The sequence below is a fragment of the Fusarium subglutinans genome, assembly GCF_013396075.1.
Source record: "Fusarium subglutinans strain NRRL 66333 chromosome Unknown NRRL66333_c0000333, whole genome shotgun sequence".
In the NCBI taxonomy this organism is placed as follows: Eukaryota; Fungi; Ascomycota; class Sordariomycetes; order Hypocreales; family Nectriaceae; genus Fusarium; species Fusarium subglutinans.
In genome coordinates this window covers 1-27,022 of record NW_023502396.1, presented here as the reverse complement: position 1 = coordinate 27,022, position 27,022 = coordinate 1, and the positions used below count along the sequence as shown (strand labels likewise).

At 47.4% G+C, this 27,022-nt stretch overlaps 12 protein-coding genes across 12 annotated transcripts; 5 read left to right on the top strand and 7 right to left on the bottom strand.

Annotated features, from left to right (window-relative positions):
* Positions 1-20: 20 nt before the first annotated feature.
* On the bottom strand, positions 21-1,139 carry FSUBG_13357 (hydrolase dienelactone hydrolase; the record flags this gene model as incomplete). The annotated part of the gene is made up of 4 exons (XM_036678239.1): positions 21-341; positions 390-786; positions 838-901; positions 1,070-1,139. The coding sequence occupies 4 exons, from the start codon at positions 1,137-1,139 to the stop codon at positions 21-23; spliced, it is 852 nt and encodes a 283-aa protein (XP_036531185.1).
* Positions 1,140-1,743: 604 nt separating this feature from the next.
* Positions 1,744-2,781, bottom strand: FSUBG_13356 (ankyrin repeat; the record flags this gene model as incomplete). The annotated part of the gene is made up of 4 exons (XM_036678238.1): positions 1,744-1,934; positions 1,990-2,315; positions 2,372-2,723; positions 2,769-2,781. The coding sequence occupies 4 exons, from the start codon at positions 2,779-2,781 to the stop codon at positions 1,744-1,746; spliced, it is 882 nt and encodes a 293-aa protein (XP_036531184.1).
* Positions 2,782-3,722: 941 nt separating this feature from the next.
* On the top strand, positions 3,723-6,621 carry FSUBG_13355 (aminopeptidase 2; the record flags this gene model as incomplete). The annotated part of the gene is made up of 7 exons (XM_036678237.1): positions 3,723-3,835; positions 3,903-4,016; positions 4,078-4,282; positions 4,339-4,509; positions 4,558-5,942; positions 5,994-6,261; positions 6,313-6,621. The coding sequence occupies 7 exons, from the start codon at positions 3,723-3,725 to the stop codon at positions 6,619-6,621; spliced, it is 2,565 nt and encodes an 854-aa protein (XP_036531183.1).
* Positions 6,622-7,407: 786 nt separating this feature from the next.
* Positions 7,408-9,203, top strand: FSUBG_13354 (speckle-type POZ; the record flags this gene model as incomplete). Its single annotated transcript, XM_036678236.1, has 6 exons — positions 7,408-7,566; positions 7,616-8,132; positions 8,284-8,399; positions 8,465-8,471; positions 8,820-8,882; positions 9,160-9,203. The coding sequence occupies 6 exons, from the start codon at positions 7,408-7,410 to the stop codon at positions 9,201-9,203; spliced, it is 906 nt and encodes a 301-aa protein (XP_036531182.1).
* A 246-nt stretch (positions 9,204-9,449) lies between these two features.
* On the bottom strand, positions 9,450-10,722 carry FSUBG_13353 (uncharacterized protein; the record flags this gene model as incomplete). Its single annotated transcript, XM_036678235.1, has 4 exons — positions 9,450-9,770; positions 10,044-10,391; positions 10,433-10,507; positions 10,561-10,722. 4 exons carry the CDS (start codon positions 10,720-10,722, stop codon positions 9,450-9,452), a joined length of 906 nt encoding a protein of 301 aa, XP_036531181.1.
* A 543-nt stretch (positions 10,723-11,265) lies between these two features.
* Positions 11,266-13,676, bottom strand: FSUBG_13352 (transcriptional regulatory; the record flags this gene model as incomplete). The annotated part of the gene is made up of 10 exons (XM_036678234.1): positions 11,266-11,618; positions 11,670-11,856; positions 11,905-12,086; positions 12,140-12,413; positions 12,466-12,951; positions 12,999-13,060; positions 13,110-13,226; positions 13,279-13,367; positions 13,421-13,543; positions 13,624-13,676. The coding sequence occupies 10 exons, from the start codon at positions 13,674-13,676 to the stop codon at positions 11,266-11,268; spliced, it is 1,926 nt and encodes a 641-aa protein (XP_036531180.1).
* A 749-nt stretch (positions 13,677-14,425) lies between these two features.
* FSUBG_13351 (uncharacterized protein) lies at positions 14,426-15,637 on the top strand (the record flags this gene model as incomplete). Its single annotated transcript, XM_036678233.1, has 2 exons — positions 14,426-14,840; positions 14,889-15,637. The coding sequence occupies 2 exons, from the start codon at positions 14,426-14,428 to the stop codon at positions 15,635-15,637; spliced, it is 1,164 nt and encodes a 387-aa protein (XP_036531179.1).
* A 215-nt stretch (positions 15,638-15,852) lies between these two features.
* Positions 15,853-17,271, bottom strand: FSUBG_13350 (tartrate transporter; the record flags this gene model as incomplete). Its single annotated transcript, XM_036678232.1, has 3 exons — positions 15,853-16,546; positions 16,595-16,745; positions 16,800-17,271. The coding sequence occupies 3 exons, from the start codon at positions 17,269-17,271 to the stop codon at positions 15,853-15,855; spliced, it is 1,317 nt and encodes a 438-aa protein (XP_036531178.1).
* Positions 17,272-17,821: 550 nt separating this feature from the next.
* On the top strand, positions 17,822-19,150 carry FSUBG_13349 (cutinase transcription factor 1 beta; the record flags this gene model as incomplete). Its single annotated transcript, XM_036678230.1, has 3 exons — positions 17,822-17,858; positions 17,911-18,780; positions 18,825-19,150. The coding sequence occupies 3 exons, from the start codon at positions 17,822-17,824 to the stop codon at positions 19,148-19,150; spliced, it is 1,233 nt and encodes a 410-aa protein (XP_036531177.1).
* A 1,495-nt stretch (positions 19,151-20,645) lies between these two features.
* FSUBG_13348 (d-lactate dehydrogenase (cytochrome)) lies at positions 20,646-22,049 on the top strand (the record flags this gene model as incomplete). Its single annotated transcript, XM_036678229.1, has 1 exon — positions 20,646-22,049. One exon carries the CDS (start codon positions 20,646-20,648, stop codon positions 22,047-22,049), a length of 1,404 nt encoding a protein of 467 aa, XP_036531176.1.
* Positions 22,050-22,408: 359 nt separating this feature from the next.
* Positions 22,409-23,705, bottom strand: FSUBG_13347 (demethylmenaquinone methyltransferase; the record flags this gene model as incomplete). Its single annotated transcript, XM_036678228.1, has 7 exons — positions 22,409-22,563; positions 22,611-22,695; positions 22,754-23,180; positions 23,233-23,245; positions 23,292-23,319; positions 23,373-23,439; positions 23,488-23,705. 7 exons carry the CDS (start codon positions 23,703-23,705, stop codon positions 22,409-22,411), a joined length of 993 nt encoding a protein of 330 aa, XP_036531175.1.
* A 1,642-nt stretch (positions 23,706-25,347) lies between these two features.
* Positions 25,348-25,611, bottom strand: FSUBG_13346 (uncharacterized protein; the record flags this gene model as incomplete). Its single annotated transcript, XM_036678227.1, has 1 exon — positions 25,348-25,611. One exon carries the CDS (start codon positions 25,609-25,611, stop codon positions 25,348-25,350), a length of 264 nt encoding a protein of 87 aa, XP_036531174.1.
* Between the last annotated feature and the right edge of the window lie 1,411 nt (positions 25,612-27,022).

The window sequence follows — 27,022 nt, the reverse complement described above, 5'->3', positions numbered from 1 at the left end:
CTGTATATAGAAGCTATTTCCTAAGCTAGATAATTATTGAACCACTGCAAAGCCTGAAAGAAAGCCTGCTCCTTCGCAAATCGCTGAGCGGGGTCATCAGGATCACCACGGACAGCAAAGCCATGTTCAACACCAGAAAATAGGTTAATCTGAAATGGCTGGCCTGTCTCGATCAAGATTTCCTCAGATCGGTATCGAAGCTCAGCGGGAAAGATACTATCAGTCTGAGCTGCAGCAATAGAAAGAGGTCCGGTAATCGCAGCAAGCTCATCTTCAGAGATAAATGAAGGGTGGCCAACATAGCCAACATCAATACCCTGCTTATAGTTGCGAACAACATACTGATACTTGATTAGCCAAGTGTTTTCAAGGGATAGTCATGGCCTTACCTTAGCGCCAAAGCAATATCCTACAGCCCCAATCTTAACTGTGCCCTGCTCCTTAAGTATCTCCTTGAGAACCTTGATAGCCTTGATGACGACGGGGTCGACTTGAGCCGGTGTGTGAGGGTTGTTTCCATTAGCACCGTTATAGATCCATTCCATAATATCCAAGCCCTCAGGTATAGGATAAGGCAGGACATCACCATTGAAGAGATCAGGAATAAGGGTAGTATAGCCATTGGCAGCAAATTGGTCGGCCATAAGTTTACTGTTATTCCACAGGCTAAGGACATCTGGAAGATATAGAATTCCAATGCCCTTATGGGCAATACCCCCCGGCGCAATTGCGAGATAGGCTTCGGTGTTGTCATCAATCTTGATAGACTTGCCAGTGGGTTGACCTCTGAAACAGATGTCAGATTTAGAGGGTACTGACTTAGTTTCGGATCCTTACCTGTGGAGGGTTCCCACGGTGCAGCACTTTCCCGGTGGGTTAGAAGCAATTGTGATAGATGTTGCTTGTATTGATGAAGAATAAAGGTCTTAAGAGGAGGATGGTGTTCTGAAAGTTAAGTCGGAGGTCATTTGTGTAATTTATATCCTCTGGGCCAAGCAGACCTTGGCTGGTTTTTAAGCCATCTCTGTTGAAAGACGTATACTAATTGGCAGAAACAAGGGTAACCTACCATCTGAATAGGCATGGGTTGAGTCGTCACGCCGGTCCGAGTTTGTCTCGCCGACTTCGTTGGTAGGCATTGATGGAGTGCGTCACCCCAGCCCGACTTTTTCTCACCGACCCCATGTACTAAGGATAAGTAGTAATTTGTTCAGCCCAATCTTTGTCCGTGCACAACACTCCTACACGCCCGTCAATGGCTAATTCACGCAACGCTCGGCTCACCGAAAGCGACGTGGACCATATTGGGTAGGGGATGTGAGCCGACGGTTTGGCGAAACGCCCACTTTCAATGAAAGTGGGAGTGCCAATGGTGAAGAATCCATATTATAGGCATCGGAGTCATGTTAAGGCGCTTGATGAGGTGCGTCTCTTGTTCCCGCCAATCCGGGACGCCAAGGCCTTCGATAGGTGCCCTGAGAAAACCGTAGAAATCTTTGCCTCTCTCGGTATCATTATCGACAGGGTACACCTGATTCTGCGAATCCACTTCCTTAAATTAGATGTATTCGCCAAAGAGACGAGAGTTTCTCCATTGGACAAGGCAGGCTGGGTAAAATTGCTATTGTGATAAATGGTGGACTGGCCCCGTGGACCTTTCCTAATTCCGATATACTGCGGCTAGGAATTGATAATATGGTGACTAATCCTCTTCCCTGCTTTTTTCCCACCATGTGCTTTTCCCTACCAGTACTTGTCCACGGCATCTGTTACAATGTCCCAGTCTTCAGAAAGAACCCTCCCAATGGATAGGACCTTAATATTGTATTCAACTGTGACCAGCCTTGAGTAGTTCACCCGACTCTCCTCTCGAATGATATCGTCAGGCTCATGCAATGCCACACGGATAGGGGCAAGGCCAAGTTCGGGCTCACCTGGTAAAAGGGTAGGTCTTTTCCCAGTTTCATGAACAATCCCATGACAGTTTACTCCCCCGTACCCATCCTTGGAACTGATCAGATTCCAAGAGCCACTGGCCGGTACCAGGCTGAAGTCGCTTCAAATGATCTTCTTGGTCTGACGTGAAGTTCATTGGTGTAATCCAATCGAGGATTTTGCGTCGTTGATCTGCCGTCTGAGCATTACCAAGATTGTCTAAGCTACCGAAAACTATGTCTTGAGTGGTCTGAAGTGATGTGCTCAATCTTTTAAGTTGATCCTTTTGGTGATCCGAATCGTGTTTGAGATTTTGCATCAGCTCGATCAAACGTTTGTGGTTTTCTTCGGCTGTCTGAATGAAGCCCTTCAGTGGGTGTCTAGGCCTAAGAGTCAGCTAATTGTTGTGACTCTGGGAGAAGTGGGGTAAACTTACCGGCTGTCATTCTCCAGAGCCAGCTGCAAAAGGTCTTTTTCGCGTTGTATGGCGGAAATCAACTCATTGACATCTTTCTCGTTGAAGGGCCAAGCCAAGGAAGAAAATACGTTGGTCACCCCTTTTTTCGGGTCTAACTTAACCTTGATTGACTCAAATAACGTCTCAAACCGCTTGAAAGGACTGTGTGGTCCTTCAAGGAGTGAAATACGTAGTGCACGTGTTGGGTCTGGTCGCTCGTTCTCTAGAATGTCCTTCAACTGGAGGAGCATGTCCTCGCAGCCACGAATTTCCTCATGGAGCCGCCTTTGTTGTTTCGTGGTTCCCTTGGCGCTAACCAAATAATGTGCCACTACAGTTGGGAGTTGTAGAATAGCGATGATGGACGCGGTCGCACCTAAGGGATCCATTGCGCATGGAGGCTTCCGTATTAAAAGCCAGATGCATCCAGTTCTGGTTGTATTTTAGCAAGAAGCCGATGACGCCAGCTTGTTAGGGGCCTGGAAGCAGCTTTTTTGTACTGGGTAGGCTGTGGGGAGACTGCGCCCTCAAGACGGACAGCACGAGACCGATGAAAAGGCGTAGGATGCCTTTCAGAATAAAATGCTTTTCTTCTGGGTCCTCTTTTATAAGTAAGCTAGGTCAGTGTGGCTCAACAAGGCTTTCTATAGGTCCGTAGTCAATCAGCTCTGGGCTGTCAGTGAGATTTTGTATTTCCCGTAAAACATTGACCATGGGCGGGTCTACTACATCACTCTAAATCGGGCACATCTAGGACTTATGACTTTCGTTTTATGCTCTGGCTTGGTGCTCAATAAATAGATATGCATGAAGGAGAAATGTCTGCATGGCGGCGTTATTAATCAGTTTGACCAAGTACATTCACAGGACTTGCAGTATAACTGCCAGAACTACTAGAATTAGTATATTTGAGAATGTAGTTTTGGATGCTACAGTCAATTCTAGTAATTTGCTGAAGCAATCGTGCTGTGCTAGGAGCCCTAGCATGCCGCCCCTTTACCGGTTACAGGCAGTGACAAGCAGCTGCAAGTTCTTTTTCACCACCATGTTTCGTCAGGCCAAAGGCCCGAGTAAGGTACTGTAGGGCATGTACAAGAAAGGAAGCAGCACCTACACCTCGCACGTGCGTGCGCTGACACAGCACAACACTGCTGGCAGGTGCCTCTGGTTCTACCCCTGCGAATAGAAACTTGACTCTGACAAAACCTTCGCTCCTACACTTCTCATCTCAAAACGCTGTGACCCTTTTTCGATCACTTTATCTATCTGCTGGCGCCGGTGGCCAGCTTTTCCGATTCACTCCAGATTTAACTACTCCTCGAGCCTCATCATGGAGAAGAAAGAGCGCATCCTCTTGCCAACCAGTGTCAAGCCTATCGCATACGAGATCAGGCTCGATCCTAATTTCGACAGTGAGGAATTTGAAGGCCGCGTCAAAATCACGTGAGGCGCTCCAGGAAACATCGGCGCGTTGTGTGCTTCTGAAGTGCTAACAAACTCTTACTCACAGCTGCGCCGTACTTGAGACCTGTTCATATCTTGAACTGCATTGCAAGTCAATCAAGATAAACGAAGCACGCGTCAAGTTCGAGAATGAGTCCTGGGACGTCGTGGAAACACTGAGGTACGTCCAAATCGGGAACGCTACCACAATCAACATTCATTAACACGCTGCGATGGCAAAGCTATAACGAAGCACGTGAGACTTTGACAATCGGACTGCCCGAAGAGATCCCCGCTGGGGACCAGACTGAACTCAAAATCATCCTTTCTTACACCGGCAAGTTTCGCAGGGATTCGACTGGGCTCTACCAGGCGAGCTATGAGACACACGATGGTGCGAAGTATTGCATTGCGACCACAGCGCAACCACCGACATACGCGAGAGAGGTAAGAGTCACTGGAGCTAGGGGCATTACTCTGCGACGATGACTGACTCCTCATAGGTCTTTCCATATTTTGGCGGACCTCTCACGAAAGCCGAGTTCACCCTTTCCGTCGTGGTAGACAAGTCTTTTGTCACTGTTTCGAATATGCCTGTGGAAACCACTGTGACCTTGGAGCATTCTTCCAAGAAGATTGTAGCCTTTCGAAAGAGCGTTTCGATGCCGACATGGGTGAGTGCCACCCCACAAAATGCCAAACGCGTGGCCTGACTGTCAAAGCATCTCTGTCTAGTAGCCGGACCCCTGGCCGAGGTGAAATGCACCAACAGCAGGATCCCCTTGTCTGTCTTTTGCCCTCTCGGCACTGAAGAGCAGGCTACCTTTGCAGTCGATGTCGCAGCCAAAGGACTTCAGCTCTTCGAAGACTGCTTCGACCTACCATACCCGGTCCCAAAGCTCGATTTGATCGGCGTTCCAGAATTCTACACGGGCGTGATGGAGAATTGGGGAGCAATCATCTTCAAGACTACATACTTTTTGCTCGACCGAGAAGACTCTACTCTAGCGAAGAAGCAGGAAGTCGCAGTGGCAATCCTCCGTGAGATCTCCTACATGTGGTTCGGTAACCTGGATAGAGCCCTGTGGATCAAGGAAGGTTTCGCTACATTGATGTCGTGGTACGCTGCAGACAAGATGTTTCCAAGCTGGCATTTCTGGGATTCCTACGTCGCCAATACCCTACAGGACGTGCTCAACCAAGACTCTTTTACCAGCAATCATGCAATCGTCGATACGGAGCAGATCGATGACGAGATCCTTTTTGAGAAGGGCTCGTGTATCCTTAGAATGCTTCTAAACAATCTGGGCGACACCAAATTCTTCGACGGCGCGAAGCTGTATCTCAGACGTCATGAGTTCCAGTTAACCGAGTCGAGTTGCCTTTGGAAGGTCTGGGAGGATGTGACCGGCGAACCTGTGGCAGCGAGCATGAGTGTCTGGACCAAGGAGGCTGGTTTCCCAGTCGTTCGAGTGTCTGAGCGTCTTGACGAGAGTGGCAATGTAGCAGGTGTTCGACTCTTCCAGCAACGCTTCGTGGCCAGTGGTGTGGCAACGGAAGAGAATGCGGCATCTGATACAATCTATCCACTCAAGATTGTAATTCGGCAAAGACACGGCGTTGAAACAGTTGACATGAACACAAGGGAGCTGGTTCTTCCCCCCTCTGACAGTCTATTCAAAGTCAACGCGGACCATGGGAGCTTCTTCCGAACCTCTTATTCACACGAACTACTCACTCGTCTACTCGAGGAGGCGTCAAAGGGAAATCTCAGCGTGCGCGACTGCATCGGATTATCGTGCGACCTGGAAGCTTTGGTTGCCGCGGGAGTGAATAGGACCAGCGAACTGCTTGACCTCAACATCAAGTTCGCTAAACTAAACTCATTCTACGTTTGGGAGATGGTCCACCGCAATCTCAGATCCATCCAGTCTGTCTACAAGTTTCACGGGCCTGAGCTGAATGAGGCCCTTCGAAAGCTGACCAGGGACGTAATCGGTCCCAAGTCTGAGGAACTTGGGTGGACAATCTCGAAAGACGATGACGACAGCCTCGTCGCGTTCAAGGCATCAATGTTCAGCGGCGCGGGCCTCGCAGGATACTCCAGGTAAGTTCAGTGTCCTTTCAGCTTTATAAGCAACTGACAGTCTTCGTGCAGTATCGTCTCAGCGGCAAAGGAACTCTTTGCGGAACGCATGGCTGGCGATGAGAATGCAATCCCAGGATCCCTACGACGAGCAGTCTTTGGAATAGTCGCAGCCCATGGCGGTCTCAAAGAGCTCCAAGGTCTCGTTGAGCTCTGGAAGAGTTCTTCCAATGAGGACGAACAGTATCTTGCCTTGCAGTGTCTCGGACGGGCACCCAATGCTGAGCTTATGAAATGGGTTCTTAGCCACCTGCTGACCGACACTGTCAACAACGACGACGTAGGTTGATGTACATATACACAGATAAAGGTGAAGCTAACGGGGGATTAGATGTTCTCCCTCACTTGGGTGGCAGGCAATACTGCTCACGGGGCGGTTGAGCTTTGGGAGTGGACTAAGCAGAATTGGGAGAGGGTTGAGAAGGAGGTTCCGATGGACATCGCGGCTCTGTTCCTTGGAACTGCTCTGGAGGGGCTGCATACTAAAGATCAAATTGAGGACGTGAGAGCATTCTTTGGCGCGCGCGAAGAGAAGATTGTGATTGACCAGAACTTGGAGTACATGGAGAATCGGAGGTCATGGGCTGAACGTGACATCTCCGATGTTCGTTCGTGGTTGGAGGGTCATGGATATCTGTGAGTTGAAGTCAGCTGACGTCGTGAACAAGGGCCGACGAATGGCTGTCAAGTTGCTAATCGTCCATGCTTTCATATTTCATAGTGGATTGATTTACTAGATACTAGTTAAATCGTATAACTACAGGAAGCAAGGCTGCTTTGAGCTTGTAGTAATCCTTCTGCTGTTGAGTCGATTCCACGAACAATCATTTCACACCTAGCGGTTTCCTCGTTCCTTTGCGAGCTTTTGTATGAACTAAGCAGATGCGGCAGGCATAGAGCAAGCAGGTCTTCTGCATGGGAAGTGTATACGTGAGCACAAGCATGGCCTTGCGGCCAAGTCCTTTTTTGTTCTGTGTGTTACAAGCAAGAAGGTGGTGTAACACGAAAGAGGAGTTGTCACATTCACTTCGCCGTGAACCGACCACGTTTGGATGCGACGGCACTTCTTAGAGGAGTCTTTAGTGAATTTCAGTAACTTTTGACACTGAGAGAGGACGGACTGTGCAGTTTTGTAACAATCATCTTTATGAAACAGGTGGCAATTTCTTGAATTAACTTGGTGTTTGGGGGTGCGCACATTTGAGCAAGCACTGCCAGGCACTGCAAGCGACCGACATACATACAGCGCGTTTATCAAAAAGCAAACAGAAGAGAAGGCTGCAGCGTTATTATGACATCATTCACCGCCGTGCGGTCTGCTTCCTTCTTTTCTTCTCCTCCAAAACGTCAACAAAGTCCTCACCCCATCTTTTCACCTTCACACCTCACCACCAAGCCTCATCAATCGAACCCAAGGCTCGCGACGATGCGGCCTCAACCTTACTCTTTTCTCTTGAAGTCGGTAGTGTCTGGAGAGTTCAGTGACTTCAGCCTCACTTGCAACGATCACGACTTCAAGCTTCACCAGGTGGTTGTCTGCCCCCAGTCGCCTGTCATCAAGGCTGCGCTTCTCGGCGGCTTCAAGGTGCGCCCCAGAGGCCTCATCCACCCGCTTTCACTAATTCTTTGACCAGGAAACAACATCGAAGGTGGTCGCCGTCAACGAGTTCGATGTCACCGCCGTTCGGAGCATGGTCACCTTCCTTTACACTGGAGACTACGACCCAAGAACCGACAAGCTCCAGATGCCTCTCCAGTCCGACGACGATGTAAAGAACGAGGAAGCCGAGATCCATGACAGTCAGGGGGACAGCATGTCGGAAGACTCTGAGGCGTCTGGACCTGAGCGTGAGAGGACTACCGAGGATATCCTCTTCCACCTACGCGTTAACGCAATCGCCGACTACTACAAGATCGAGAAGTTGGTCAAACTATCCACTACCAAGATTGGCACCATTTTCGAGATTGATCAGGACTTCCGGATCTTTCCCACCGTGATCCAGGAGATGTCTGTCTCCAACAGGGAGACGGATCTCGAATCCATCATCGCCTCCGCAATGGCCAACTGTGTCGAAGAACTCACCGCATCGCAACGCCTTCCAACGCTCGACCTTGAAAACAGCCTCGCTATTGGAATAATCGAGGCTTGTGGTAAACGGATTCAAAAGCTCGAGGTAGAATTGAGTGATGCTTATGGGCTGATGAATTCGTACAAATCCGCAAGAGACACGCAACAAGAAACCAATGAGCTTATGCTGGCAAAGTTCCAAGCCCTCATCGCACTGCTGAAGAGCAATTCTAGATGCCGCCATTGCAGCAAAGAATTTGGGTGCTACATTGAGGCACCAGGGTCCAATTTTAATCAGGGAACTTCTTACGTTCTCCGTTGCGAAACCTGTCACTGTCGCCATACATAATGTGAGTTTGAATACGTCTCTGTCCCGTTACGCAATTTGACACAGTTGGCTAACACAATGAAACAGCTCATCCGTATGTCAGGGCAGTGTAAGGCGATGATAAAGTCCAGGGATTGGTATGCGATGCCGTGGCCTGGATCGCGGAGTGCAAGCCTGTAGTTAGATGAATGCCAAAGCCCTTTCTCGATGATAGATTATTCTCTACGCCGTGAAGTAAATGTTCACTCCTAGTCACTTGTCTAGGTACTAATTGGCAGGCTTGATGCGCTATCCGAGTCAACAGTTACCATGTAAATGCTCCTAATCTAAGCTTTAGACAATCTTGACAAATAAGTCTAATTTATAATAACATTGTAGAATTTTATTTAAGCCTTAGGATTCTTACTCAAGGTTATTGCTATATAAATTAGAATAATCATAGCTGGCGGTAGCATTATCGCTATGGCTTACCGTATGAAGACTATTCCCTTACGGATTATGGGCAGTGAGCGCCACTTAGTAGCATCTTGTTAACTCCCTCTTTAACACATTCAGCCAGCGATCTACGTAGGGTTGGTTATTGTCTGTTGGTTGGCATATTCGATCCCCATAAAGTATAAACTGGGCTCCAGTGTAACGAATGGCAGATGTGATGAAGTTGAGTTCTCCTAGACTGAAGGATGACTTCATATTCAACATATATGGCAGCATATTACAGAGAGGCCCATGGTATACCAAAATACAGGACACTCCATTGAACTGTTAACACTAAATGAATATAGGCCCAACTCCCGATGATCCCCATGGAAACATGCCCTTCCTGTAGTTTGGCTTTCCGCTACCCATTAGAGGTAGACACACTCATCTACTCCGACCGAGTTACTGTAGAACTGTCAAAGGCTTTATCAGCCTTTCCACTGCTCTCGCAGCCAATACCCCAGGGTCCGCCAACGCTTCCTTGAGTTCCTCTCTCTCTCACAATCTCTGGAATAGAACACTTGGCAAACACGGTTCTGTATCCAGACGCATAAGATAGTAAACGAACACTGCAATTACATTCTCAGCCTGTCTTTCAATCCAACCGAACAGTGGGCCGAGTCTCCCAAACGCGGTCAGTCCCGCAGATGTAAGGAGCAGCGTGTCTTAAAAGATCTGGTGCCGTAAGAGACAGGCGGTAGCGGCCCATGACGGCGTAGTTTAATAGCTGCTCTAGGAGGTCTTGGAGGGTGCCAAAACGGAATGAGAAGGCTGTCAGAGATATCCACTTGAGTAGTGACCGTTGGCCGCTGGGATCATCCATCAAGAAAACGAGTGTCTTAGCGGCATGTAGAGGAAGAGGGCCGTTATCCTGTTCGTAAGCGCAACAGTTCCCATCTACCACAATGAAAAATGTCTATACCATAGAAGGCATTTGAACATAAAGTGATACGCACTCATCTATGCCCAAACTATATAGCAGGCAAAGGATCAACCTGTTCTAAAGTATATCTTTCTGTAAGAAGACTGTCCTGCAAGGCCAAATTTTCCCATTCGCGTCCGGATATTGGTACACGTTCTCGGCTGCACCAATCAATCTATAACCCCGCCTTTCATACCAAGCCTGAGTTGGAATCTGCATTAATAATTAGCCTTTCTCATAAGTGGTTCCTCAAGACAAGGAGCTTACCTTGAAAGCTCCTCCATAGTTGGCAACTGCAAACTCCTCATCTGCCTGGTCTTCGTGGTGCACAGTGTCCAACAGGAGATACCTAGCGTTGAGGGGCTCCTCGATGGCCATGCGTTCAGCGATGTTCATAGCAGCTCCGCCGATACCTAGACCTTGAAGTGTGTAAGATACATATAGACTCTTGACCCAGTATGTACCAGATTTGGGAATGTTCAGGTCGGCTCTTTCTGCATAATCTGAGATATGGGTGTCGAGAGCGACGTGCCCAACAGGATGGAATTTTGCGTCGGTGGGAACTCGCGGTTTTCCGAGTAGCGTCTCGCTTGAGTCAAGGATTTCTTCTGTCTCCTACAAATCATGAGTTAAAAGTTCGGATTGACTCCTCATACCGGAACTACCTTGGGATAAGCCTCAATATGCATGTGGAGGTATTTCTCGCGCTGTGGTTCGTCCTGTGCAAAGATCTGAAAGAGAATTAGAACGAAGATACATTAGAGTGGAGTAATATAGGACTAACAATCCAGTAAACGCATTTCGTCCCGTTAATATGTCCATCTTTCCATACAGTCGGTATAAGCGACGCTTGCCAGCCACAGGCTATGCGCTGCTCAACCATGCGCCTCACATGCTGAGGCGAGTTTGGATCCCATGGGATAAGAGTGACGGTCGGCTTTGCCATTTCGAGACTGATGGCTTTGTTGTGAAGACAAGAGCCTAATAATGCGGATCCTTTGGCTTCCAGTATTCCAAGGCCCTAACCCGTTCATAAGAGTTACAGCTGTTGATTTAAATATAAGAAACGAGCTTTACTTTACATCCATTGGTAGAATAATTCTTATACACAAGGCAAAAAATATCGCCCGGAAAGTTGTGCTATTTCAAGACTTGTGTTATTTAGGTATTTATTCCTTATTAGAGACACGTAAGCATAGTTAGCTTGGTAGTCTGCGTTGTATGGTGGCTGTTGTGACCATGTCCTCATGTCAATCGCGCCCTAGTGTAAAGAATAGAGGGGCTGCGACCATGCTTATGCAGATGAGAACTGCCAACAGGAATCTCCAAATTATTCCGGTGGCTACGCTTGGGCTGTATTTACCAAGAAAGAGGATCAATTAATAAAAACACTCTGTCAATCATATCAACTCCTGCCAGACATGCTCAAACGTGAGGGAGACCCTCAAAAGCAGTGATTTCCCATAGCCAACCATTGGCATCATCAACATCAGCACCAAAGTTCGTATGTCCGTCCATCTAGTAAACTGGCAACATTGAGTATTTCGTTCGGCGAAATACCCTGCTCCCCAAGAACAGGAATGCGGTCAATTTCTTCGTCTTGGAGCCGAGGCATGATATCTCGCTGTTCAATGAGGTGCAACATATCATGGAGGCGCTCAAGTCCTTGGCGCCGAAATTGCGCAGGGAGATTTCCTCCAGCGATCAGAGCGTCAAGAATAATTCGGGTTAACTCAAAAGAAGACTCGCTGGCTGCATCTGGGAAGGGCTGGATAGCGGATATAAGTGCCAGGACGAATCCAGCCGAGAATGCGTGGTCGAGATCGAAGGGGAGAAAGAGCTCTTAAAAATGTTAGATTGTCTTCACTAACAGTATGCTATATGTGCATATACCTAGTAGGTCCTGTGACTGGAGTGTAGTCAGAATGCGGAGTGATTTGTGAGCCGAGTCGTAACAGGTCCTGACCAATGCCTTGACAGGCTCGGCAATCTCACAGTTGGCATTGGTATCATGTCTGCTCATTTCCAGCTTGTCTCGTAGAATACAGATGAGAAGCGGCCTTGTAGCAAGGACGATGCACTGGTCTAGCTGTTAGTCGGAACCCATGCGGAGTAAAAGCTATATAACGTGACTTTCCTGGTGATAGCATAGGTTCAGGGTTGCAGAGACGCGCGATAGTGGGCTTTGGTTGTCCAGCTTCAGATCAGGCGCTGAGTTTAGCTCAACTCCGAGTGCAGCAAGTTCCCTCAAAACAGACATTGTGTTTTTCGGGAACGAGACATCTAATTTCCCATCCATACCATAAATAGCTAATGAATCCGTCAGCTTCCGAGTCAACTATTACGCGTTAAATAATACGGACTGTTGAGGACTTTGGTCTTGAGCCTTGATAGCTTGATGTGCATCTCAAGTGAGCTTGATCTTCGAGGGGTTGTCTGATCTCCTGGGATTGGCACGGAAATATCACTATCCTGAACAGAGCTTGGAGCGCCCATTAAGGATGAGAATTTGCGATCGAGGATGTAGAGTGTCCACCATGCATTGCGATATCGCCTTATTTCAGGGTCGTCAGAGGATTCTTTGGCAATGTCACGGTGTAGACCTTGACTGAGTGCTATACGAAGACCCATTCCAAGCTACATAACACCAGTCAATACGGTCTGTGATCGGAAGGTGGAGGTAACTCACGTAGACGTAAGCGCTGTTGCGGTGATCAACAGATTGGAGATACAAGGCAAGCCCGCAGCATACTTCGATCGACAGAATTGGATCTATGTATAGTCCGTAGGTATCTGGGAATAGCTCCATGGCTTTCATGAAGTACTCACTCCCCGGTGAGCCAGCTTTTGACATACCACGGGTGAGTAGTCCTTTACCCAGAGCCATGATGAGAAAGTACTGGACATACCACATCCTGTTTCCAGCGGTCACCGGCGGTGGGCCATCGCTGTATAGTGAATGAAGGGCTGGCATGAACTTTTGCTCGTCAAATAGGTGGTAAGTTTGGACGATGTGAAACTTGACCGTGTTGGTGAGATAAAGGGCATAGTTCAGAGAAGGCAGGCTTTCGATATTCACAGCGAGATCAGTCTGCTTCATACTCGGTAGCTCAATGTTAAAAGCAACACCATCATGATTTAGTGGTACTTCAGGGGAGATTTCCTGACCGACATACTGGAACTGCATTAGCATTAAAAAGTATTCGGTGTAGATCAAGGTACGTCTCTGATCATGCCCATCACATTATGGCTATATGCCCATGTAGAAGAGGGACCAAGAAACCCTTTGCAGAATTAGTCATCGAAATTAGCCGGGATGTCGGTGTAGCGTACGTTTCCTGCCTTGATGGTCTACGACATACTTGGACGAGGGCGTCAGTAGAGGATTAGTCATATGTGGTAGGCCATCATCGACAGTCGTTCTCTGGTCAGGCTCAGTAGCCAATGCATCTTCAGCAGGCTTGTCAGGCATTATTTCAGGTCAAACAGAGAAGATTCTCACTTGTGCTGGTATCCGCCGAGCTTTTGTTCCTCTTTTGTTTCTGCGCCTCATCCCAATCTTCTGCTTTTCGCTTCAAAGCATTGAGCAAGCTACAAGCAGTCTCAGCATAGCCACTTTTGCAAGAGTAGGAACAGACACTTACTTCTCTGACACGACAACCTTGCGATCTTCCTGCTCAAACACACAGTCTGTTGAGCGACGCGTACAATTCGCGCAGGGACACGTTCCTGAGCAACGAACTTTTCGCTCTCGGCATTGAACACATCTTTGGAGGTTTAATACATTAGCGATTGACTCACTGCTGTTGGCTAGGTAGGATTGATCAATGAAGTGAGAGCTACTCACGCGACGGTCTTGTTGCGCTTCCCCAACGGTGGAGGCGTAGATTGCGTGTTCATTCCAACGTCTGTATCGTATATCGTTATTTCTTTGCTTAGTCTCTGTATTTCATCTTCTGCGGTGTAAAGTGATTAAGTATTATTTATATGTCACGTCTCGGATATGGGCGACGGAAGCAAAAGTCGATATAGAAGATAAGTCGAAGTAGGCTACTGTTAGTACAAAGGCTAAAAGCGGTCGGACTATTATATAAGGTAGTCAGGCCCCGACGATATTGTGTCTTACCCTGTATCAGAGAAGTTTGTTTTATGTAGGGGCTAATAGGTCGCTTGCCTATAATAATGCAGGGAAATAATGTTCACTTTAATAATACTGAGTACGCTTATGTCAATCTTCCTACTGACTACCTCTGTCCCAATTGTCTGCGGCATGCTAAGAGCGCAAGGTCATGATTCGTAGGATAATCCTCGGTGACATTGTAAACAAGATTTCGGAAACCAAGTGATCGGTTTCGGAATTAGGACTAACCGATTATGAAATGTTTATATACTCCGACGTCCTACATCATCTATGACGTGGTAGAGACTTAGACATTCCGCAAACAGGCGTTCCTAGTCTTGGGAGGCCTACCATGACAAATTCCCCACTTCATCTCGACAGTATATTTAGAAATAACCTAACCGTCCTGTACACATACGATACTTCTCCCAATCGAACAACTTTGAGGCCTTTACCTAATTGCACTCTTCACTCTGTCTATCAATTGTTGTACTGACGACTACAAGTTCGACTTTCTGGACGATCCAAAATGGCTCCAGTTATCGACACTCAACTAAACGAAGGGGTGATATATGAAGCGACAAAGGATATTTTCACAGGTCAACACGCTGAAATGCGAGATCGTGGGGCCGTCAGAGCGTTGATTAATCATCAGTCACGAACGGGGACCTTGATGCTGCGAGTAGTGAATAAACACGGCTTCGACGCTGTATCTGAAGCAGTATTGAAGCTTCTTTCGGACAAGGTTTATGAGTCGAAAGTGATTGCTTGCCAACGCTTTCCAGATCTCTTTAAACCTTCGACGCCTCAGAGTGCTCCCAGAACGGAATTAGGAGGAGCAGTGACCACAACGGAGCAGGCTATGCTCAACGGCATTAAAGAACCAGAGCTAGATGATACCCAGGATGCTCGCGAGCCACAAGAGCAGCCCACAGCAATAAATGGTACGTCTTGTCCATTGACGGTTACTTACACTTATTGATAGTGGTCAGACGCTATCAATAGCTCCGCAAGTGACATTAGTGGCAGTTCATCGTTATTCTCAATTCATCTGCCGTTTCCTACAGAGCATGTGCTTATGGAGAAGCTACAGAAAACCCTAGAACTCGCATGTTATCAGTACGGAATGAGAGAACTCCAAAGTACCATGCAAAAGCGCGACTGGGATTGTCCCGAGGCAGCAGAGCTTAATCAGTGGACAGAGCTTCTGGGGCAAAAGGGAAACCTGAAACAGGAGGGGTTCAGCAAACCACTAAAGGAACTACTGCAATCAATTGCACAAATCAGACATACAGCTGTTCATCGTGTCCGTACTGATTCCTCGGGACTACAACGCTTTCTTGCAGATGCAGAAGAACTTGCTAGAGCTCTAGGAGACGACATATGCACAGAAACTATCTCGAAACTCCGCTTGGATACTCAGTCAACAATTACAGAGCTCAGGGAAAACAAACAATGTCTAAAGATGCAGCTGGACGAGGCCCAAGAAGAGATATCAAAGCGGCGTACCGAACTTGATCAGCAAGAGCAGGAAAATTTGCGCCACATGGAAAGCGAGGATAAAAGGTACTGTGCTCTGGCGGGCGAAATGCTACAAAAAGCTCTTAATCTCATCGGAAGCCTTGCGATAGCACCGGAGACCGGGCATGCGGTCTTGAATGGCGACAGAGACGTTGTTTCTAATGATGGTCACTTGGGTCACGAAGAGCATTTCGAAGACTGCGTTGAGTCGCTACATTGAGTCATAATGGTCAAGTAGAATATTAAGAGCTCTATAAAGTATATCTGAAACCTTCTTGGCCCTCGCATAGGTACTTCCCTTGATCAGCCTGTCTGTTATTATGACGGAGCATAAGCATCGTTAACGCGGCGACTACAACGGCAGCCACGTTAATAGCCATAACAGCCACGAGTCCAGGAATGTAGTTTGGTGCATCTTGTTGACCTCAACTGCTGTTAGCTGTGATATGTCATGCGAAGAGTCACCAACTTACGGAACACCATGCTGGAATAAATCCCACCAACACCACTCATGCTGATAAGGAAGCCAGTGGATACAGCACGTCTAGCATCACCTACAATATTGTTGGCCTGCCATGCAAGGGTCGTCACCACCAGACCGTTAGCACCAGCGACACCGAGAAATGTGCCGATGTAGCGAGGTGTTGGCGAATCGAGAAATCCAGTCATGCATAGCCCAATGATGCCAATCAGGCCTTGAAAGATGACGAACGGACCTCGCAGTCTCGTCTTATCAGCAAGCCACGAGATGCTCATTGCTTCAACGACAGCAAACAGTGCTGGAGGGGTACTTAAAATAAACGAAAGCTCAAGCGAGTACCCAAGGCCGCCTCGCAGGATAATAGGTAGGAAGAACAGAAAAGCATAGACTCCAACGGCACCGGCCATGTACATAAGCGAATATGCCCAGGGCTTCCAGTCAGCAGCTGTCTGCCCAATGATCTTCAAAGTAACTTTCTCTCGTTCTTCGGGGCCACGATCTTGGGCTAGGCGTTCTTTGACGAAGGCGCGTTCTTCGGGGGTGAGGAATGTGTTTTTATCGGAGTCGGGAAAGTCGACGATGATGAACCATGAGCCGATGCCAGCGACGACTGTGATGGCACCTTCAACGATGAAGATCCACCGCCATCTGGGATTATCAGCATTAGTAGCTATAGAGGTGATGAAGAATACTTACCCTTTGTAATGATGTGTCTTGGAGATCTGAATGAGGCCATATGCGAGGATGTTGGCGAAAGCGGATAGCGCAGAAGCAGTCAAGAAGAAGCCCGCCATCCTCTTTTGTACCTCATAGCGCTTATACCAGGATGATACAAGATACACACAGCCTGAGTACCGATCAGTATGTTGTCCACCTCAAAGTCGGGACAAGTGGTGACTACCTGGGAAGAAACCAGCCTCGAAAATACCCAGAAGGGCTCTCAGCACAGCAAGTCCCGCCCAGTTGTTGAGAAAGCCGATGCCAAGCGACACCAAGCCCCAGGCGAAGGCTAGAAAGGCCAGCCAGTTCGCTGCACCAAGATTGTGAATGAAGGCATTGCTGGGGATCTCAAAAAGGATGTATCCGATGAAGAAGACCATCAAGACGATAGACACGCGGTTACCCACGGCGAGGTCGAGGTCTTCGTCCATGCCAGAGATGCGAGCGACAGCGACGTTGGAGCGATCGACGAGAGCGATTGTGTAAAGACATCCGAGGATAGGTAGGAGTCGAGTGTCAATCTTGCGAAGAACGCGCTTCTCGAACTTCGCATCGTGAGCTGACTGGACATTGTCCTTAGTTTCAATCTGTTTTAGGTCATGTTTTTCCTCATGAGTCATATAAATCTCTGGGTGAGCCGTGTTGTTGGTCATTGCGAGGGTGAGCGAGCAGAAATGAGCTCATGCTGGTGTCAAATCCGCGGAAGTCTGGGGTTACTTTTATAGACGTGTATTCTGGGTCAATATCGTCTCATTTGGTAGCTTTCTAGTTTGAGAAGGGAAAGGTGAAGGATGGAGGATATACAAGGCTAACCATAAGCGATGACGGGGCTGACCATCGGCTATGGTGATTCCCGCGATCATCTCTGCGCAAACAAACAGGTCGTTTAAGCTTGAATCGATTTAGCGTGATGAATATGCGGGGTAACTAGGCTGTATCCTTTACTCCAGGCCCACTGTTGTGGCACGTCCCGGATTTTACCAGGCGGGGAAGAGGCGGGATGTAGTTTCTGAAGTGTTATGCGCAGTTACGCATCATAGTTGGGTGCAATGGATCAAGGAAGTCCTTCACAGCGAGCCAGGAGAACGCCCAACCATGGCAGGAAGAGAGGAACGGCGTGTGAGCGTTGCAATCGGCGAAGAACAAAGTGTGATGGATCGGTCATTGGTGTACCGTGTTCAGCTTGCAAAAAGAGTGGCCATGATGAGCAGTGTGCACTCATCCAATCTAGGCGTCGAAGGTAGGACCCTAGCATTATGCATTGGAGTGGGACTGATCTCCGTCGTGCAGAGGACCCGATGGAAGATACACGCTATTACCAGAAGTTGAATCTCATCGCAACTTAGACAGCCCCAGCTTTGCCCCGAACAACGACGACGAATCTATGGGGCTCAACAATGAAGATCCGTCGGCACACAGAGAGCAGACTAACAGGTCGATGCAACAATCAAGTGAATTGCCCAGCATAAGGTCTTCGTCTGATCAGCATGCGAGTCCAAATGTCCAACCAAGCGTTGTCGGTGAAAGTTGGTACGCTTCTTATGTCATGAGAGGTTACACGCCCGGTCACAACAGTGTTCACCGCCCAATCGGCGTGTGTAACGAGACTGTTCAGAGTGTAACCCGCGACACGACAAGAGAGAGCGTCTGCAGTCGGCCATACTTGCCTCGTGAGAAGACGAGCCTCTCGGACCTCCCATCACCAGACTTAGTAGATCGTCTGATCAAGGTCTACTTCGACAGATTCCATGTCTTCTGTCCAATTCTCAGCAGAAAGTACTTCCTCACGTCCCTCGAAGATGGGACAATGTCCGGTACCCGACTCCGAAGTGTTCTCTTTGTGGCATCGTTGCACTGTGACCCAGAGGTACTGCATCTCATGGGGTACAGTACTCGATGGGATGCTAAAAACGCTCTGTACAACAAAGCTAGCACAGCGTTTGATGCGGATCGAGAATCAAGTCGTACACATAAAATTCTGTCGTCGTACCTGCTTCACAACTGGTTCGGAAGTCCGACGGCTTATCGCGATTGCCACTGGTGGCTTGCAGCAGCGATACGATCCGCGCAGTGTACTGGGTATCACAGGAGCACAAGAAATAGCAGGATGTTGCCTGAGGAGAGGTCACGGTGGAAGCGCATCTGGTGGTGTCTTTATGTGAGTACGAACCTCCCTCGTGATAGAAAGCCTCAATTAACATATTAGGTATATCCACCGGGACACCGATGGTGATCAACGACGAAGATCATGATGTGGAAGAACTTATCCAGGGAGACTTTACGGAAGAAGCTCCCGAGACTGTCCAGTATATTATATCGCAGGTCAAGTTGAGTAAAGCTGGTAAGATGTTCCGTTCCCCCAAGCATGATTGTTGGCCGGGTGAGATACTAACGGAACAGTGGCTCGACTGTACTTCTCCCATTGCTCACCGTCGCGTCTGTCTCTCTGTAAAGAAGCTCATGTTCTCCATGAAGCCATCAGAGATGTTCAGTCGACACTACAAGCCTGGTATGAGTCGTCTCAGGGCTTGAGCTTCTCCAACGGTAACCATCATTTAAGTTTGACACTGAAAGTCTGCTACCAGTACGTATGGAGTCTTTTGTTGGTCAGATACGAAAGCTGATTCGTTAGTTACTACTTGATAAACCTCTCTCAGAGGCTGCAAAGGCATCGTAACGCATCAAAGGAGATCAAGCCGCTTCTTGACGCAGCAGCCCAAATATTTAATCTGGTAGAGAACTCTCTCCTTTTCTGGACGCCGGAGCATTTCCCTATGATATAGTGAGTGGCGAGTATGATATTCGTGACAGGAAGCTGACATGCATGCAGCGTATCTGCTCTTTTCTCCGCGATGATGGCCTTGGCGGTAGAAGTCAAAACATCGGCGCCTAAAAGCAATCAGATATTTATCAAGATCCAAGCCGGATTACTGGCCCTCAAGCAGTTTAAGTCAGTGTATATCCTGGTGCGGTAGATCAGGAACTTCTTCATAGATATTCTAAACCGCCCAGCTCCTTTGGATGCGGTAGAAACGCAAAGACTAGATCCAAACCTACATAGCGACGACACGACTGGCAGGGGCACAGGTACAGAGACAATGAACGGCACCGATAAGATCTCAACAATTACAGCATCAGTTGGCCAGGCTACACATGACGCGACAAATTTTAAAGACTCCAATTTTATATTTAAACAAAGTTCGGGATTCGAGGGAGGCGGCTTTTGGCCAACACCTGGCAAACGGTGTCTTTTCGGGCGTTCAGTCAAGTAACGATATAGAGTTTCCCATCCAGACTCGTTTCAGTACCAGGCGATATACTTTCTAGCCAATTTAGGCATAGCAAGTACAGATCCTATAGATTAATAAGGATATTGCGAGGGGGTTTCGTCGTAATTTTGGCATATAGCGTCTTCATACTTAGCTAGAGATCCAGAGCTCCATATTAGCATACTATCAAGAGTGATTGATGTTTTGAGGTGCGGGGGATCCGAGGACCTATGATTTGGCTAGAACCAATAGTCTGTTCTGCTACTCCAAGAATGGAAATTAGTCCACTGGGAATGGGCTTGTCCATAGCCGAATACTGATAGTCTGATCTGCAGTCCATAGCCGATGGTACCGTCCCCCGAGAGTGACTTGGAAACTATACAGCCGATGAGAGAGGAATCAAGAAGGTGGAGAAGAGAATTTAAAATAATGATTGATTGCAATTAGTTTGTTCTTTGTTTGTTAGACCTCAATTACCTCTCTTTTTCTCCAAGACTCGCTGTGATTTACCAAAGGTTCTATGTCGGCTATACACAAATCTCTACGGCGAGTACACATTGGGTCTCGACCAACGCTTTCCTGGACTCGAATGCCAGCCCGTTTCTTTCGGTCAGCTTCGAACACACCAAAAGCACCATTGTCAAGATCATCGCAATGGCAAACAAGTAGCAGAGGCAAGTCCTTCATCACGTCGATAGGTCTGAAACTAACTTGACCTAGGGGTATACATACTGGGGTTGGTGGCATTAGGAGTCGGCATGGCTGGAGCGCTCAGTATTAGCAGCCAACCAACCAAGACACATTTATCATCGACACAAGCATTGATAGATACTCCTGAGATTCAGCATGACTTGTCGACATCAAACATTCAAGGTGCTTGTAAAGATTTCGCCGCTATCTTAGGTCCAGAGAACGTTTCAGCAGAACGTAGCGATCTCGTTACCCATTCTGGCTCCGACTATCAGTCGTATGCCTGGACTGAAGAGTCAGCCATCTTGTCACAAGTCATCCTCTACCCTGAGACTACAGAACAGGTTTCAGAACTTATGAAAGTATGCTTCCGACGTCGGCTGCCAGTCACGCCGTACTCGGGAGGCACGTCGATCGAAGGCCAGTACATACCTCATCTACGGGGCATATGCATTGACTTTGGTCGAATGAGCAATATATTGGAGCTCAACAAGTATGATCTCGACTGCGTTGTGCAGCCTGGGATTGGCTGGATGGACCTCAACGAGGAGTTGGCAGCCCATGGTCTGTTCTTCCCCCCAGACCCTGGTCCGGGCGCCATGATTGGAGGAATGGGTGGCACAGGGTGCTCTGGAACAAACGCAGCGGCATACAGAACTATGAAAGACTGGGTCCTATCACTGACCGTCGTACTCGCGGATGGAGCAATCATCAAGACTCGCCAACGTGCCAGAAAGTCAAGCGCAGGCTACGACCTGACAAGGACCTTTGTCGGCAGCGAGGGGACCCTTGGCCTCGTCACCGAAGCTACGCTGAAGCTGGCAGTTAAGCCACCCTGTGAGGCCGTAGCCGTATGCACATTTCCAACGCTACGAGACGCAGCCTCGGCAGTTCGAGAAGTGCTGTCCAATGGCATCCAAGTTGCCGCTGTTGAGATCCTTGACGAAGTACAGATGAAAAGCATCAATGATTCTGCTTTGACGAGGCTGAAGTGGAAAGAAGAGCCAACTCTCTTCTTCAAGTTCACAGGGAGCGATGACTTCATGGTGGAACACCTTGCCAAGCAAGTTGGAAATATCACGAAGCAAAACGGCAGTACGGCATACACATTCGCGTCCGACGAGACTGAACGAAATGAATTATGGTCGGCAAGGAAGAATGCACTGTGGAGCATGCTCGCCATGCGAAAGTCACCAACTGACAAAGTATGGACTACTGATGTAGCTGTTCCTCTAAGCAGACTTCCTGATATCATAGAGTTTGCCAAAGCCGATATCGAGAAATCAGGTTTACTTGGCTCAATTGTTGGGCGCGTTGGCGACGGGAACTTCCATACTCTTTTACTAATCCCCGAGGACAAGCACCATATCGCGGAAGATGTTGTTCACCGAATGGTCGATAAAGCTAATGAGATGAAAGGTACAGCGACGGGGGAACATGACGTCGTACTTGTGAAGAGGGACTATTTGTAGAAGGAGCTCGGTAAAGAAACTGTCGACGCGATGCGATCGGTAAGTGATCTGAGCTGTCGAGGGTGATGTAATACTGACTCGATGGCATAGGTGAAGAATGCATTTGACCCATTGTGTATTCTGAATTGCGACAAGGTGATACGTATGAGGGCAGCTTAAGTTGGAACAAGATATTATAGTCTTATAGGACAGAGCAAGACACTTTATAGAAGAGCATAAAGTGAGAGTAGATCCAGAGCCTCAGCTCCAAAGGCGCCGCGACAAACGGTGATATAAATGGCCACATCGAGTGTTCATATTTCTAATTCCATGTGCCAACAATCAACGCGCTCTGACCTTTGGGGCCCGGGCAAGCAACCTCACTCAGGCTTCTGGCCATACACATAGCGCATGGTGATATAACTGTGAACCTTGCGATTACGCAAGGCCTGCCGCATCTGCATAAGGAACAGTTGATATTCATCCTTTGGCCACTGGAGAACCTCGTTCCACAAGAGATATGAGTATCCTTTCGCTATAAATCAGTCCTGATTGCATTGAAACAAAGAGCAGCGAACGAACCTTCGAGATCGTTTTCCAACGTCTGTTGAACAAAGCGGCCAATCTCAGCCATTGCAGGGTCCTTCGGCCAGCCTCCGATAGGGATCTGAATTACAGATGTCAGGATCGATGTTAGCTAGTTGTTGGATGACGGTGTATCGTACCTTGTAATCGACTATCTTAAGATTGGAAAACCCAGCCTTCTTCAGCCCTTCAACCTGAAGGTCGCTAACAAAGAAGTCTCGACCCAGGGCCTTACCGCCCTCTTCATACATTTTATTACATGTCTCCCAAACTGGCTCCAAATCTGCAGTGCCATCATCGCTTCGAATACGAACGTCAGCCTCTGCTGACTCGATCCAACCCCCGGGGCTGCAGCATCGATAGGCTTCCGCAAAGAGATGATACCAATCTGGAATGGCTCCGAAGAGATAACGAATATGGATAAAATTGAAGTGGTCGTTTTCCCAGGTCCACGCCTCGTTAGCATCATCGATTTCGAAGCGCACGTTTGGTGGGACCCAGCTCGGCTGGCAAGGTGAGAGATCGGTGCCTACGACATTGGCACTTGGGTATTGGTCGCCGATGTCACTGAGTAGGCTCATTAACAAATAATCACGAGGCGATAATCCAGAAGTCATACATTGCCCAGATACCTAACGATCGGTCAGTAAATCCATCATGAAATTTAGGACGACGTACCGCTTCCAGTTCCAACATCCAGAACATTCTGGTACATAACAATTATCAGCATCAAGTGAAACACAAACGCCAGATCCTCACCTGGACATCTTTTTCGATTGGCGCAAGAAAGAGTTTCCCATCCAAAAGGAGGGTAAGCCAGTGATGACTATCAAAAGATCAGCAGCACAAGATGAACTGGATCGCGGGGACGCACGTAATATCAATGGATTCCAGCTGCTGGTCATCATTAGGAAACAGATAGTCGTTTGCGAACTTGGAAGCATGGTATGTACGGCCTTGGATGCGACGATACTCTAAAATGCTTTCCGACACAGAAGTTGTAGAACTTCCACTGGGGAGCTTGTTAGCTCTAGGGGTATGCGATGGAACTTTCAACATACGCGATCGAACCAAGGGACGAATCGGCCTCATTCTGAGACTACATCAACTGCCATTCTTGAGACTGGGGTATCTTTTGTTTACTTCTTCATGATCAGCTGGTATCAATTGCGGAGATGGTGTTGATTTCGCCGAGGACGGCGCCTTGGGTGATGAGCTCGATGTTGATGGCATCATCAAAATTTGTCAGTGTTGTGGAAATTCTGGAAGTGGAGAAGAAGGATAAAATGCCAGAAATGTCTCATAACGGGGGCTCAAGGTATTTATCCGAGCCGTTGGGTGTTGGGTGTTGGTTGTCAGGTCAGGGTCATACCAAGGTTGCAACTGGTGGGGATGATCTGATTACATGATGCCGGGGCGTAGTACATCCTTGATTTGTAAATAAACACAAAGAGAAGCGGTTAGATTGTTTATTTCTCAGACACGGCTTATAAATCTATGTATCTTAAAACTATCTTAGATTTTACTTAACACGTCATATGAAGTATGGAGGCATAAATATAAACAGAAACACTCACGTGCAGAACTACGAGAGTGAGTTTATGTACATGAACTCACGCCTCAAAACTGCATTATTACAACCCCTACCGAGCCTATCAAATCATTCTCACGTCCCTGTCATCTTTTGCGACGAATAGAACTTGCCCGCAGATATTAGCTCTGCCGCTGGCTTAATATTGCAATATCCAGCATATAGTTTTCCAGTAATATTATGTTATCAGCGATTGAGACTTATGCAGAGGACTTGAGTCGACTTTTTTCAATTGTTGGTCACGATGGGAACGGCAATGTCCACACCTACTACTATTCCATCAGGAGAACCGTCATATAAGTGAAGTTATTATCCTCCTGATACTTAATCAAGCTATTGAGACTAGGGTTGTAGTCACGGGCGAGACTGAACGTATTTCAGTACTATGTTAGAATAAAAACTGCAATTAAAGAGTGTGAAGTCCAAAAGGGACTATCTCCAAGTCTGTATAGGAAGAACATTCTCCTGCTTCAAATAGCTTCACACAACAAAACCCAGACCTTTCCTTCACGCAATAAAAGTCGGGATACATCACTCTGGAAGATTGCGATGCTTTTTGTATCAGAGCCGTGGAGGTAATAGCCTTCTTCTCCAAGTGTAACTCATGATCGCCATCTGTTCGCTCTCGGTATGCGTTGTTGGGTCTAACCAACATACTTGTGCCGAGCTTCCGATGGAACCAACAGCATGGAGCCTTGACCTCTTTAAACCAGTGGCTGAGAGCTTAAATCAGCAGAGAGAACTTAGTGAACCAATGACAGTGCAACCAACACCCACGTACAAGGAGCTCTGATAATTATCATCACCAGTACCAGCAATTCAAACGCGTAAGGTGGTATCATGAGCTTTAAACCGCCGGTAAGACCCTGACGGTTAGCGCAGGATGGTGAAAGGAACTTGGGGACAAGTGTGGCCTATAAGGTTAAGCTTTATGCTGAGAACACAGGTGATGAATGAGACAGGGGCTAAAAATGCCGCAACTTTATGTAATATGTTCTGGGCTGCAATGGGAAGTATCGTAGCGATTGTGCAACAAGTTTGTGATTCCTGAATAGCAAAGCATCCATATGGCTAGTTAGAGATCCAATTGAGGGACGATGACAAACGGGGTTTTTGACAGCCAATACAACATTTATCACACAATTACTTGCCAGGATCCTCTATATTGCCATCATTCGAATCTTCTTTCACCTCATATGCCTTGAGGCCATCAGGTATATCCTCGTACTTAACGTCATCCTGATCAAAGAGCGCATATAGTTTGTCCGTAACCTCTTGTGGCACTCCATAGTTGATATGAAAGCGATGCCCATCGATGGAGACAATGTCAGGCTCAACATCTTTCAATGGTGCATGTTCTTCCAATGCGCGCTGGGCCAGCTTCTTAGCTTCAGTACTTTCCGACATAATCAAAATGATGGAGGTCTAATACTCTTCTATCGTAAGGTCAATGAAGAATTCCAACGGGTGCATTTTAGGGCTTACCGATACTGTCGCTCGAGAGGAATTATTGGCTGGGTGGAGAACTCGGCAGTGTAACTTCTCAAATCAAATGTGCTGGGAGAGCGGGCGATATATACAGGGGGCACAGCTGATTAATGATTGAAAGGGCTAGCATTCGCTACATCGCTGTCCACTAAGAAGCGTTTACAGCACATCCAACCACTACGGGAGCCGTAAAGCAAGGCCATAACGTGCTGCGCACATGACACTGTGCTAAAAACATAGCGCCCGCAGTCAAGGGACAACGAGGCGGGCGGGTGGGGTTAAACATGCATGAGACAGTGCTTGAGCAAGCAGGCTTGTAGTCTACGCCAGATATGTTTTCGTTCAGATAACCCGAAAGCTCTGAACATCCTTCAGCGACCTACCTGCCATTGACACGGCACGTCGACATGAAATCGGTCGTTAAAAGCCACGAGGAAAGGTTCCCTAACAGTTTAGATTAATCAGTCCTGTGAAACTATGCCCAAAAGCGGTAAGAGCCTCCTAAAGATACGGAATAGCTTCCTCAAGGCACAACCTTTTAGGCCCATACACATGAAGCTATTGTCTTGGCAGCCTGATGTATATATGTATATATATATCCTGGCTTGCGGATTGGCGCCTCTTCGTGACTTGCATTCAGAGCGGGCGAATGCTCGGACCGTCTCCTATAAGCGACTTATTTCCATTGGTTTAACAATGGGCCTGAATGCGGGGCGATTTAGGAGTTTCTTAGTGATATTCCGCGACAGTGAGTTTTGGACAGTGTATATAGTACTCGACGCATGGCAATACCGCTTTGGCACCATCTGCTGGCGGCCTAGACTTTCATCATTGAGTAATTCAGCACGTCTGTAAAGACAGCTCAGCGCATATTGTGCCCCTCACGAGAATATTTGACAATATGAGATATTCTACATTTACCTTGCTCACCTATATTGCTTCTAGTGTTTTATCTGTTTTCGGGACAAAAACCACTATGTCAAACAGGCGAGGTATGCATATATCCACGCCACCGTGCGAGTAAGGACCTAACTAAATATATATAGAGCTTGTAAAATTTAAGTTTAATACCCTACCTCTACCCTCTTTAAGGGAACTTAATATAATTTTAACTATATTTATTTATACTATATATAACTTTATTAGTAGCTATATCTAGAAAATTAAGCTTTTATATTAAAGACTATCTGCTTATCTTAAAAGCTAGATATAATTACCTATTTCTTTATATTACTATATACTTAATAAGTAAGCTTTATAGCTATAGCTTATTACTTTTTAAGCTTACTAAAAAGGTCTTATTAAAGGGACCTTTTATTTTATCTTTAAC